This window comes from Sander vitreus, chromosome 16 (assembly GCF_031162955.1).
Source record: "Sander vitreus isolate 19-12246 chromosome 16, sanVit1, whole genome shotgun sequence".
NCBI lineage: Eukaryota > Metazoa > Chordata > Actinopteri > Perciformes > Percidae > Sander > Sander vitreus.
In genome coordinates, this window is record NC_135870.1 from 12,649,723 (window position 1) to 12,664,144 (window position 14,422).

At 37.9% G+C, this 14,422-nt stretch overlaps 1 protein-coding gene across 1 annotated transcript in view; it reads left to right on the forward strand.

The window, feature by feature from the left end:
- Window positions 1-14,422, forward strand: part of astn2 (astrotactin 2) — a 314,654-nt gene that overhangs the window by 193,493 nt on the left and 106,739 nt on the right. Inside the window, exon 11 of the mRNA XM_078271027.1 lies at window positions 11,574-11,724. Within this exon, the coding sequence (XP_078127153.1) occupies window positions 11,574-11,724 (151 nt within the window). The remainder of the gene's footprint in view (window positions 1-11,573; window positions 11,725-14,422) is intronic.

The following is a 14,422-nucleotide window of genomic DNA, read 5'->3' on the forward strand; positions in this document are numbered from 1 at the left end:
TGAGAAAAAATAATGGGACAAAAAGAACTCAAGGGACATTTACAATAGATAAAAATGCGTGATTAATTGCGAGTTGACTATGACAACAATGCGATTAATCGCGATTAAATATTGTAATCATTTGACAGCACTACTTTCAATCCTTTCATTTAAAATAGGTGTCCTAAAATCTAGAATGATTCAGAAATTGCAGAATGGAGTTGGTGCTCATAACATAAAGCGTGCCCCATTCTTAACCTGCATTAATCCAGATTTAGAATAAATATGCACACTTTGTTGAATAAACTCAAGTTCACCTATGCCTAGTGTTCAGCTCCCATGTCTCAAATTTAGGTGTATAGTTTTTGAAGCTGTGGCGTGACAGCTTACCAGCCATTGCTGCCTAGCAACCAAAAACGTGCATATGCACAAACAACAGTAATAGTTTTTCTCTCTACATTACGTAGCCACATTATGGTGACCCTTTCGTATGGAGTTAAATCAGGGCCAAATGTTTTGTTAATTTGAAAAAATATATATATAAAACTAAAGCTTGAAATTGAAAATTTAAGTTTTGGTCTAAAGCTTGAAAAATAAATCCATGTATTCAAACTAAAAATAAGTGTACAAATTTTTCTTTCAGTTTGAATGAAATTTAGATTAAATTCTTGAATTATTTTGAATAAATTATTAATTTTCATTTTTCACTTTTATATTTGTTTTCAGTTCCACATTTCATGTTTTCATATTCAAAACGTATTTTTTTTACGGCTTCAAATCTTTTTTTCAGTTTCAGATCTGTTTTTCAGTTTCAGATCAGTTTTTTTCAGTTTCAGACTTTTGGCCCTGATTTTGTGTAGGGGGCTTGGCTTCAACTCAGAGGGGCGTGGAATTATGAGTGACAGCGTAACAAAGAAGGCAGAAGACTCTCCTCAGTCATGTTGCCTTCAGGAAATTGTTTTACTGCGAGAACTATGACTGAATGCTTTCTATCCACCATATACATGTGATTTTTACTAAACAAACTGATGCCAGTGACAAAGTTCCATTTAAAAAACACGTGGTACCAATTACACTATAAGAACAATAAACTGTGCCAGATTGTGCAGTTCAGCAGGAACAATGACTTCTCCCACTTCCACGTACGACTTTGAAGGTATGCACCACAGTATTCACTCGGCAGTCAGCATGGCGTCCGCTCCGCCAAGGCAGCCCTGGCGCCAGCGCACAGGTAAGACGTGAAAGATATTAGCATTTTTGAATAGATACTTTGGGACATTATCCCCGCATTGGCATTTTTTTGTCATTAACACATAAAGGGAAAATAGGTGGACAGCTGGACAAAGCTGGAAATGAAGCATCGCTAGCACTAAAGTTAGCATTAACTAATGTTAGCTTCACACTAGCTGGTGTTTTTACACTAATTTCAGTGTCCAGCTCAAGTTTTTATATATATATATATATTCAGAGTGTGTGACAGTGAGTGATTTGCTATCCGCACAGCACTGTGAGGAAAGGTTTACTTTTGCAAAGGGGACAGTTTCTATGTGCTGTCAGTGAGCAGTAATACTTCACCGCTCACACAAGGAAGATGTGCCAATTATGGGCTGATGTGCCATAAATCTAACATGAAAACCACAATATGTAAAATAAAGAAACCCTTTGCTGAAAACAGTGTGAGGTTTTAAATACCATTAAAATGCTGATCACACATGGGCAGACACACTATGAAACAGAAGAAAAGATAGTATTTTGTCACTGAAAAGGGTGGTAGGTGTCTGCCTACATCTAGCAGCAATACGTCCCTGCTTATATTAATAAGATATGAATTTTGAAGGTTTTTTCGTCAATGCTCTGTACAGAGCATTCCAACCTTTTTTGATGAATGTTGATGCTTTGACGTTCATCTTTGTCTAAAGCACATAACAAGGTCACTATATTCTTTTCACAAAAAATGTTCAAGAAAATTTGCAAAATACATGGCATTGTTGTAGTTACTTTTTTAACATTTCAATCAAATTAACAGCAAAATCAATATGTCAAGTGGCACTACCATTGCTAAATAAATACCCAAGTATACAGCGACAAAGACATGCAAGAACAGTGACAGTGGCAATACTCCAAAATCCTCCTCACTCAGCAGGCTATCTGTCTTCCCATCATTCAATATCTTGTTGCTGTTTGTAGAGTCGAGTCACCATCACAACACACTGTGGTCTCTGTGGCCCCATTGTATGAGACAGTGCTTTTATTTTGTTGCAAAGAAAAACACAGGGGTAGCTTACCCCTTCGTTCACTTTGACAGCAGGCATGCAGAGCTCAGTGTATGGGCATGGCTGTGTATGCTAAAATGAAGCCAGCAGCTGAGCTGTACAGCATTGGTCAAGCTGACATTTCTTAGAAGAAAGCACAAAGATCCAGCATTCCTCTTTGTTTTTAATGATTTATGTCAAACTAAAGTGGCCCTGGCAGTGGCAGACTGACACTTGCTTGCTTACTTGCTTGCTTGCTTATGGTTGTCCATCGTGTCAGATGATGACCAACTTCTTCTTCATTTGTGAGATTTTTGGTGACTGTATAGGCCAATTCTGGAAGCACAGCTGTGGTTGCAGACAGAGCATATGTAGACTGGGTTTAGTGTGGATGGTACATCTTTCCTAGCATGCCTTTTTGCCTGCTTCATTTCACGATGTTGCGTGCATTGGTTCTCCAGTTTTTCAACGCCCTTTGCAAAGCAAGACCTCCAGATGGTACGGCAGGACGCTAGATCTTCATGTGAGGGAATAATGTGCAGTGTTGGGAACGATACTTTCAAAACGTATTCCGTTACAGAATACATGCCCAAAAATGTAATTTTTAACGTATTCCGTTACGTTACTCAATCTGAGTAACATATTCTGAATACTTGGATTACTTGGCACATTGAATTGCATTTTATAAGTGTAGGAATGCGGCCATCAAATCCTGCTTACTAAACAGGCCTATTCTGGTGTGTTCTTCTGTTCCAACTGGCTGAATGTGTACCTAAACAAGCAGATAGATTTTTGTATTTGTAGTCCCGAACTGCATGCTACAAAAATCTAACCGCAATCTAACATTCCTTCTCCCGTCGTTCGCCCCCGGCCAAAAGTAAAACGCCAGGCAGCTCTGCCAGGATGGCAGCTAACTCCTCCTCCCCAGACTGATAAGCATGCTTGTGTATGAAATGCAACAAGCTTTAACTGATATATGCCGGATCCAGGCTGCACGCCTAGCGGCACTCATGACTTTTTCCAGGACAAGCCCGGGCCCTGTGTATTAAATTCTTCCTCAATTTATGTTGTGATAGGTAATAGAAAAAGAATGGTGAATCCGCTAAGTAAGAAGAAGCACTTAACTGCAAACTTAGCAAATTTAGCATCCATTCCTCATCAGCCACAGCCTATCCCAAAAAAATGAGACAGATAATTAAATTAAAGGAAAATCATTTTTAATCAATGATTTTATTATTAAGCACAATCTTGATTTTATGTTTTTAACTGAAACATGGTTGGACCATAATAACAGTGGTGCTGTTCTTATTGAGTCAGCTCCCCCTAACTTCAGTTTTATGAGTGAGAATCATTGACATATATATAATGGACCAACAGATCCTGTTGCTCTGGACGGAGACCAGTGAAGGATATTAGAAGCACTTTTCCGGTGATGGCTGAGCGTTACTGCGCAGCCTCCAACTGGGAGAGACGACGTAAATGTGCCGTGAGCAACCTGTCTGAAAGTTGTAAGTCTTCTGGTAGCTGTGCCAAGAGAAATCTCAATCATTCCCAATCTTGCAGAGACAGAGAGCGTAGGTATATGTAAGGAGATAACATAGGTACAGGCTAATTATTGCTAACTAAAATGCTAGTTAACATTAGTAATTACACTTAAACAGCTAATGTGAGACGAAACTGCCTGCACGCTTCTCCTGTACTGTACGGTCATTTCTCTACTGTGCGACAGTAAGTCACGTGGTTATGACACAATCGTTAGCCTATTTTTACAAAAGCGTCTGCTACGGAGCCATAATGTGAGGTACAAGGTAATGGAGCCTTTTATACATTGTTGTGTTTCTTTAGAAATAAACAATGGGCAAATGTAGTCTTTAAACACTTCAGATGTAAAGTTATTCGCTGTCAAAGTGGCGCCAAAATGAATGGCAGTCAATGGAATGCTAACAGGAGGTGATGGCTTGGTAGTCGCGGAGTCGCCATTTTGTTTAATGACTCTTTCCAATGTACGCAAATATCTTATGGAAATTTTGCTTCTTTTGAATATGTGGCTCTTCAGCTAAGGTCCTCCCCTCAAGCTATATTTCTAAATATCTACAGGCCACCTAAATACTGTGCAACCTTCTTTGATGACTTTACTGAACTGCTGTCTATAATCTGTATTAACTTTGACTGTGTAATTATTGCTGGTGATTTCAACATTCATGTTGACAACACCCAGGATAGAGGGACCAAAGAACTCAGCATGTGACGGAGCCCACGCACAATAAGGGACACACTCTGGACTTGATTATCTCCAAGGATCTAAACATTTCCAAGGTTGTGGTGACTGATGTTGCTCTCTCTGATCATTCCTGTGTTTTTTTAACGGCACTATCTCGGTGCCCAAAAGTGTTCAAACAAAGGTAATCAGAAAACGGTATATCACTGAAAACACCAGTGAAACATTCATTCAGCGTTTCTCCTCCACACCCATCCTCTCTGGGGTCTCAGTCACTGAGCTTGTAGATAATTTCAACTGTAAAATGAAAAATTGTATTGATGCCATTGCTCCCACTAAGGTCAAAGCTGTGTCTGGTAAGAAAAGATCTCCATGGAGAAATGTTATACTGGTATTCCGTATAGAGTGTCGAAAAGCTGAACACAGGTGGCGAAAAACTAATCTCCACGTCCATTATAATAACTATAAAGAGAGACTTCACATTTATAATTTGGAACTGAGGACTGCAAGGCAGTCCTTCTTCTCTGACATTATCGCCAGAAACAATAGTAATTCACGTGCTTTGTTTGGTACTGTCGATAGGTTAACAAATCCTCCAGTACCAGTAGCATCTGAACTTTTATCTACCAAGGCCTGTAATGAATTTGCCTCCTTCTTCAAAGACAAAATTCAGAAAATTAGACAAACAATCAGTGCCTCCATATCAAGTACAGGATATGTGTTGTCACAGTGTTCACGCAAAACAAATTCCAATGTGACACAATTTCCTACGATCAACCATAAAAACCTGGAGGACGTTAAACAACATCTGAAAACCTCCTCCTGTTGCCTTGATATTCTACCAACGGGCGTTTTTAAAAATGTTTTAAATAATTTGGCTTCAGATCTTCTAGAGATTGTAAACACGTCTCTTCTCTCAGGTATCTTCCCACAGACCCTGAAAACTGCAGTCATCAAGCCACTCTTAAAAAAGAACAATCTAGACACGTCACTAATGTGCAACTATAGGCCAATATCAAACCTTCCACCTTCCAAAATCATTGAAAAAGCGGTTTTCCAACAACTCACCCTTTTCTTGTCACTAAACAACATTTTTGATGCCTTCCAGTCGGGTTTTCGACCACACCACAGCACTGAGACGGCTCTTGTTAAAGTCTTTAATGACATCCACTTAAACACAGATAGTAGCAAAACTACAGTCTTAGTATTACTTGATCTCAGTGCTGAATTTGACACAGTCGACCACGATATATTACTAGACCGATTGGAAAACTGGGTTGGCCTCTCTGGTTCAGTACTAAACTGGTTTGAATCCTATTTAAAGAATAGGGACTACTTTGTGTCTATAGGTAATTATACATCTGAGCATACAAATATGACGTGCGGAGTTCCCCAAGGCTCCGTTCTGGGGCCTCTTCTATTTAATATCTACATGCTTCCACTGGCTCAGATTATGGAAAACAAAATAAGTTACCATATTCATGCGGACGACACACAAATTTACATAACCTTATCGCCAGGGGACTATAGTCCAATACAAATCTGACTAAGTGCATTGAACAAATTAATGACTGGATGTGCAAGAACTTTCTTAAATTAAATGAAGAAAAAACTGAGGTGGTTGTTTTTGGAGCAAAAGAGGAACGACTAAAAGTCAGTGCTCAGCTCCAAACGACAATGTTAAAAACAACAGACGAAGCCAGAAATCTTGGTGTAATTATAGACTCAGACCTGAATTTCAACAGCCACATTAAGACAATAACAAAGTCAACCTATTACCACCTTAAGAATATATCAAGAGTTAAAGGACTTATGTCTCAGCAGGATTTGGAAAAACTTGTCCATGCTTTTATCTTCAGTAGACTTGACTACTGTAACGGTGTCTTTACAGGTCTCCCTAAAAAATCAATCAGACAGCTGCAGCTGATTCAGAACGCTGCGGCTCGAGTCCTCACTAAGACCAAGAAAGTGGAACACATCACTCCAGTTCTGAAGTCTTTACACTGGCTTCCAGTGCCTCAAAGAATTGATTTCAAAATACTTTTGCTGGTTTATAAATCACTAAATGGTTTAGGTCCAAAATATATTTCTGATCTGCTACTACACTATGAACCACCCAGACCTCTCAAGTCTTCTGGGACAGGTCTGCTTGCTGTCCCCAGAGTCAGAACTAAAGAGAGGGAAGCAGCGTTCAGTTTTTATGCTCCACATATCTGGAACAAACTCCCCGAAAACTGCAGGTCTGCCGCAACTCTCAGTTCTTATAAATCAAGGCTGAAGACCTTTCTTTTTGATGTTGCCTTTCTTTAAATAATTGTTCATTTCTTATACTGAAGTTGCATTGTTGAAACTGTATGAAAATCTATATAAGCATATAAAGAGAAATTAAAAATTAAGACCGGTGGGACCGGCCTGTTCTGGGAACGGCAAGAATTGCGGGTGGATTACGTGTATAGAGCAACGGCTTATACATTGTCCCATACTAGCACCATAAAATCTCATGTTTAATCTGCTTTTATATTTTTTTACAGTTTTTAACTGCTCTTTAATGTTTAATTTCTTATACTGCACTGTAACTTTTATTCTTGTATTTTAATCGTTTTTTATGTAAAGCACTTTGAACTGCCCTGTTGCTGAAATGTGCTATACAAATATAGCTTGCCTTGCCTAAGCTACCACGAGCTAATGTTAGCTAACGTTAGTTAGCATGTCAAAAAGGGCTAGTCAGTCTTTCAATGGCTCTGGGGCTAGTAAATCAGCACAACGCTAAGCAGGTAGATACCTGATACAACTATAAAATAGATGACAGCAGATGACTACCCCTGGCTAATTAAAAGAAAATAACTTACTTTAAGATGCTTCTTCAGGTTGGAGGTGGAGTCTTTGGACGCTGAAAGGAGGTTGGTTGCTGGCAAGCAGAGGTTGCACTGCACAGTTATATTTCGTTCTCCCTTCTCTTTCTTTAATGTGGAATGTTGTTTTCATTTCCAAGATAGAAACGCATTCCTGCCCTGGCTCTGTTGTGCTGGTTCTGACTCCATTGTGACTGATCACGCAAATAGCTACTTTTTTTCGTTTTCATTTTGGGGCTTCTGGGAAATGCATGGAGTCGCCTTAATTCATTTAGAGAGTGAATAAGCTCTATTCACTCACTCACTCTCTATAAGTATCGTCATGTAATCCATTGATTTCAACAATGTAACTGTATTCTAAATACCAACTATTTAAATTGTAACTGTAACAGAATACAGTTACTCATAATTTGTATTCTGAATACGTAACGCCGGTACATCCGTTACTCCCCAACACTGATAATGTGACACCTCTTCAATGAGGCTTTAATTTGGTCCTTAAACCCTAACACACACACACACACACACACACACACACACACACACACACACACACACACACACACACACACACACACACACACACACACACACACACATTGTACTAAAATCAATAGATCTCTAACCATACCTAATCCAAATCTGATAACCTAAAATTTGCTAAAAAATGTTGGGCTCCAGGGATGGCAATGCCAGTCTCTTCGGTCTATCCACCACTCTGATCTGGACTGAAATAACTTAAAAAATGTTCACTCAAAAACTATTGCTATGATGATGATGAACATACCAGCTAAACATTTGCATGTTAATGTAATTTTGAGCATGTTAGCATGCTGACGTTAGCATTGAGCTTAATGTACTGCTGTGCATAAATACAGCTTCACAGAGCCACTAGCGTGTGTGTAGACTCTTAATCTTAAATTAAATGAATGAGAAATAAAGAAATGAGGAATAAATGAATTGTATCTCTTATTGACTCTGTTTGTGTTTGAGTGTGTATGCATGCATTTGTCTGTGCTTTTCCTTTTTTGTTCTTCTGCTGTCTCCTTCAACATTGCCAGCTAGGGCCTAGATGCCTTGGATGAGTTCTGAGAGATTATCGATACAGAGTGATGATTCCATAGGCTCTCAATTAACACCCTGACAAACATGTCCAATTAATGCCAATATGCCACTGATTATTCCCACAGACATGAACCAGCATGAATCCCTGCATGCATCACACCAGTAAAACTTTTGAAACGACTGTTCAGAATCAGCTTTATTGGCCAGGTTTGCGTAAACAAACAAGGAATTTGACTCCAGTTAATCTTTGTACAACACTCACTTAACATATAAAGAATAAAAACAGAATGACTGTAAGAAATATTAAAAAAAATACTGTTACGTATACAGTATAACACTACAATGGAATTTAATTTACAAATGTATGCAGGTTTCTTTCACACCTGAGCAGTTTGGTCAGTTTTAACCGAATCCTGGAGCGTTTCATGGGGTAGTCTGGTTCGTTTGGCATGATATGACATGTCATTCAAACTCTGGTAGGGACAAAGCAACAAAACTCTGGTCTGCTTGAAACGGGGGTCTTGGTTTACTTCCAGGTGCACTTGAGTTCTGTTCCCCTTAGGTAAGAATGCAATCCGACCCAAATATAGGAAGTGAAGGCAAGGCATAGCACATTTCAGCAACAGGGCAATTCAAAGTGCTTTACATAAAAACAGATTAAAAATTAAAAACAGATAAAATACGAGAATAAAAGTTACAGTGCAGTATAAGAAATTAAACATTACAGAGCAGTTAAAACAGTTAAATATATAAAAGCAGATAAAATAGGAATTTCTCTTTATATGCTTATATAGATTGTCATACAGTGTCAACAATGCAACTTCAGTATAAGAAATGAACAGTTATTTAAAGAAAGGCAACATCAAAAAGATAGATCTTCAGCCTTGATTTAAAAGAACTGAGAGTTACAGCAAACCTGCAGTTTTTTGGGAGTTTGTTTTTCCAAATCCTGCTGAGACATAAGTCCTTTTAACCCTTGATATATTTTAAGGTGGTAATAGGCTGACTTTGTAATTGTCTTAATGTGGCTGTTAAAATTCAGGTCTGAGTCCATGACTACACCAACATTTCTGGCTTTGTCTGTTGTTTTTAACATTGTCGTTTGGAGCTGAGCACTGACTTTTAGTCGTTCCTCTTTTGCTCCAAAAACAACCACCTCAGTTTTTTCTTCATTTAATTTAAGAAAGTTCTTGCACATCCAGTCGTTAATTTGTTCAATGCACTTAGTCAGATTTGTATTGGACTATAGTCCCCTGGCGATAAGGTTATGTAAATTTGTGTCATCCGCATAACTATGGTAACTTATTTTGTTGTTTTCCATAATCTGAGCCAGTGGAAGCATGTAGATGTTAAACAGAAGAGGCCCCAGAACTGAGCTTTGGGGAACTCTGCACGTCATATTTGTATGCTCAGATGTATAATTACTTATAGACACAAAGTAGTCCCTATTCTTTAAATAGGATTCAAACCAGTTTAGTACTGAGCCAGAAAGGCCAACCCAGTTTTCCAATTGGTCTAGTAATATGTCATGGTCGACCGTATCAAATGCAGCACTGAGATCAAGTAATACTAAGACTGAAATTTTGCCACTATCTGTGTTTAAGTGTAGTCATTAAAGACTTTAACAAGAGCCGTCTCAGTGCTGTGGTGTGGTCGAAAAGGAAGTCATCAAAACTTTTGTTAAGTGACAAGAAAAGGGTGAGTTGTTGAAAAACCTCTTTTTCAATGATTGTACTTAAAAATGGAAGGTTTGATATTGGCCTATAGTTGCTCATTAGTGACGTATCTCGATTGTTCTTTTTTAGGAGTGGCTTGATGACTGCAGTTTTCAGGGCCTGTGGGAAGATACCTGAGAGAAGAGACATGTTTACAATCTGTAGAAGATCAGAAGCCAAACAATTCCAAACATTTTTGACAACAACAGGAGGTTTTCAGATGTTGTATAATGTCATCCAGGTTTTTATGGTTGATCGTATGAAATTGTGTCATATTGGAATATATATATATATATATATATATATATATATATATATATATATATATATATATATATATATATAATACACTGTGACAGCACATATCCTGACTTGATACAGAGGCACTGACTGTCTAAGTTTCTAACTGTCTGTCAGTCACACATTTGAAGTTCTTCTTGCAACCACCGTTATCTTTGGAACAGTCACGGGCGGGCCCAAAAGATGCCAGTAAGTAGTGCCAAAAAGTAGTGTATTTACTAGCCTGCAATTTCTACCTTGCACACAATTTACAGACTTATATATGATTTAAGGGATAATAACTTTCAAATTCATAACCTATTATGACCATACACCGCTTGTTGTCTGTGTGACAACACACCATAATCTCTCTTTCCGGCCCGCCCTCTCCTTCACTCGCTGTCTTGTCAGGTGCTCATATTGTTCACCTTCTTTTAAAATATTAAAATCACAAAAGCAAAACCAGAAAATCTAGCACATTATAAATTTGGTGTCACTCCATTATGTCTGAGACCAGAAGTGTCAGCCACGTTTCACTTGGATTTTCTGTTTAATAGAACAGCAACCGTTTTTGTTTACAAGGTTTGGTGTGTTTGACAAAGTTCAGTGTGAACACTAACCAAACCGTGTAAAAAAATGCACCAATGTTGCAACTTCACCTGCAAATCGCACCTAGTCTACCAAACTATAGGTGTTAAAGCGCCTTTAAAGACGCTGTGCACCTGGTACAGCACAACATAAGCCCTAGGGTACATCAGTTTTAAACTACTATTGGATTGGGTTTAGTAGTGTTTGCCTTTGTGCTACCAGTCACACAATGAAACTAAAGCTCACAGAGGAAACCAGTCATATCAAAAGAAGTAATACCTTTCTGTATTTAATACCAGCTCTGTTATTGTTGGTATTCATTTATCTACATTTTATTAATATTTTTGCCATTAAGATGACTTGTATACCCTTTTACAAAGAACCAAAACATGACTTGCAAACATTTTAAGTGGTCATTAATTGTAGGTGCAAGGGTAAGAGCCACCAACAAACCATAATGTTGTCACATTATGTACAAGCATTGATGGCTTCTTAATTGCACTAACATAGCAAGGTTATGAGGGATGTTCAGCTGCTCAAGCATTCGTTTCCACTTACCATTACTAGTAATGGTGTGTCTTTATTTACACTGTGAAATAATCTTTTTTCTTTTCTTCCATTTCAGGGAAGAGGCCATGATGTCCACTTACTTTGAGACAGTGGAGGACCTACTGGCATCTTTTGGGCCCGCCCGTGACTGTTCCAAAGATAACGGTGGTTGCAAGAAGAACTTCAAATGTGTGACTGACAGACAGTTAGACTCATCCGGCTGCATGGTAAGTGTAAGCAGATGGCATGTGCTGGTTTTACTTCTACTGTTGATGACATGCTGACATGATTATGTTGCTGTACATGGTAAGTATCAACCAGGGTCGATCCAAGGTTAATTAACCCTTGTGTTGTCTTCCTTTCAACCTTGAAAAAAACACTTTTTTTCTGACATTTGTGACGCTTTCTTTTTCACAATTTTCTTATTTCTACGTCCAATATTTTCTGATATAAAACAAAAATTTAAAACGGGCCAATGTGACCCGAAGTCAACACAAGGGTTACATTCACCTGTGTTTTTAAAAATGTTTATGTTTACCATGTAATACTTGATGGCTAGAGTAGGTATAATATCTATAATTAATTAAGTATGCAGTAAATACATTCCTATTGGGAGTTAGATGTGCCTGTATTTTTATAGATTTGCATAGTAAAACATTATTCAAATTACATTTATTGTATATTTATACAAAAATAAGATAAGAGATTAAGAGTCTACACACACGCTAGTAGCTCTGTGAGGCTGTATTTGCTAACATGCTCAAAATGGCAACGTTAACATGCAAATGTTTAGCAGTTATGTTTATCATCATCATTGCAATAGTTTTTAAGTGGATAGTTTTGAGATATGTCAGTCCAGATCAGAGTGGTGGACTGACCGAAGAGACCGACATTGCCATCCCTGGAAGTTTTAGATTATCAGATTGGAATTAAGTGTGTGTGTGTGTGTGTGTGTGTGTGTGTGTGTGTGTGTGTGAGTGAGTGAGTGAGTGAGTGAGACATGTTTGCATGTGATTGACCTACTGATAAAAGGCCTAGCAATTACACTTTTCATCTATCAGCCTGCTGTCAGCTGCAGAGCTGTACCAAACTAGCTAGCAGAGCTCAGAGGGTGTTGACAACCAATTGCAGACTAGAGCCATACTAGTAAATTCCGCATTCAAGCCTTTAGTCTGAATAGATACACAGATATGCAGTCTAGGCATGCTACCATTTATGCATGTTCCATGTATTGTAGCCATAACTGCACACCTGCACAGGTTTCGGGCACATTGGATAATTCAGAAATGAGGATAAAGAGGCCCGTAACAATAGACAATTGCCTCAAAACAGTTAATGAAACATCAAGTTTAGTAGTTATTGCAGGACTTTGCAGCTAAAAGACTGCTTAAGTATTGAATATATTCTAAAATTAATTAATTTACATAATCACCTCTTTTTTCCCAAGACAATGCCACTCATTAAATTTGCATGCCATCTGCTGTATCCTAATATGGCTTTTGTGATATTTGCAAGCAATCTATAATATTGTATGTGCTGTTTACAGTCATAATTAGTATGCTTTGGTGTTACTGTAGACTCTTTAGTGTACATTATATATGGACTGAATCTAGATTGAAGAAAAACACACAAATTGCTTTTTTGAAATAAGATTAACAACACAAGGTGTAGCTGTTCACTGTGATGATTATGATGGGGCTGTTATTCACAATATAATATGGATCATCAAGGAACTGCTCATGTGGCAACAGCAGCAAATTAGAAGCAGTGGATTTGTAGTATGCTTCTTTGTATACTACAATTATGAGTAGAAAATGTATAACGAATATATACACAATACATTTATTAATGGAGCTATCTTCATAGGTCCTTCTTTGATTCATAAACCCTAATTTTATTTTATATTTAACATTGTAAACAACAGTCCAAAAGAGCTTTTCTGCTGGCATTTTTACAAGTACAGGGTGACTGGAAACTTCAGATGCCAGGCTTTTGACAGAATGGGTGCGGGCCTGGGTTGTAAAGTAATTAAATTGATGAGCCATCTCAATTGCTGGAGGATGGTTTTCTGGGTCATTAAGGGTTTGGACAGGGCTATAAATTGACTGGTCTTTTCATTGTTTGTGCCGACCAAAGACAAACAGGGTTAAGGCAATTTTCTTGTTTTACTTTCTTTTTTCTTATCTTTTAACTGAAATATAAAAGGCCTCTACTCTAACAAAACCTTCTGTTTACAATATTCATGAAAAACTTTTGGTCTGACACTAATCACAAATGATGAATAGCATTCCTGACACACCAGCAATACTCCATACCATAGATGATAGACTTTGTACAATAAACTAAATACCAACATAGCGCTTACAACATTTTCAGCATTTTCTATACAGATAGTTATTCTGCCTCTACAACTCATCCCCCTACGATTTACCTCCTGCTGTGTTACCATGATGACAACTCCATATTAATAAACCTGATTTATAATCCCCATCATTTATCAGAACCAAGACAATTTCCACCTTTGACATACAGTATTTAGTAGCTTTAGTAGTAGTAAGCTTTTTGTCTACATATAATGGTAATTGCCTCTTGCCCCATACTTGTTCACAGTATTTTCTTCATTTTGTTACTGATTATATGATAATACATTATAATAACCCTAGATCTCTGCAGTTATTTGGTGTTCTTCTGCTGTGCCGAGCACCCGCAATATGGATAATTAAAAAATATGCATGAACAGCGATGGTGCACCGTGTCACACTTTCCTGCATAGCACAATTAAATGTGGTTTCTGACTCCCCACTCCACCTCATGCCTTGTTCTGTTTGTTCTGTGACATTTTAAAGGATGCAAAGCTTTAGTTTATTCTCCCAGTAAAGAATTATGTACACACGTGACACATTTTTTAATATTCTTACCAATTTT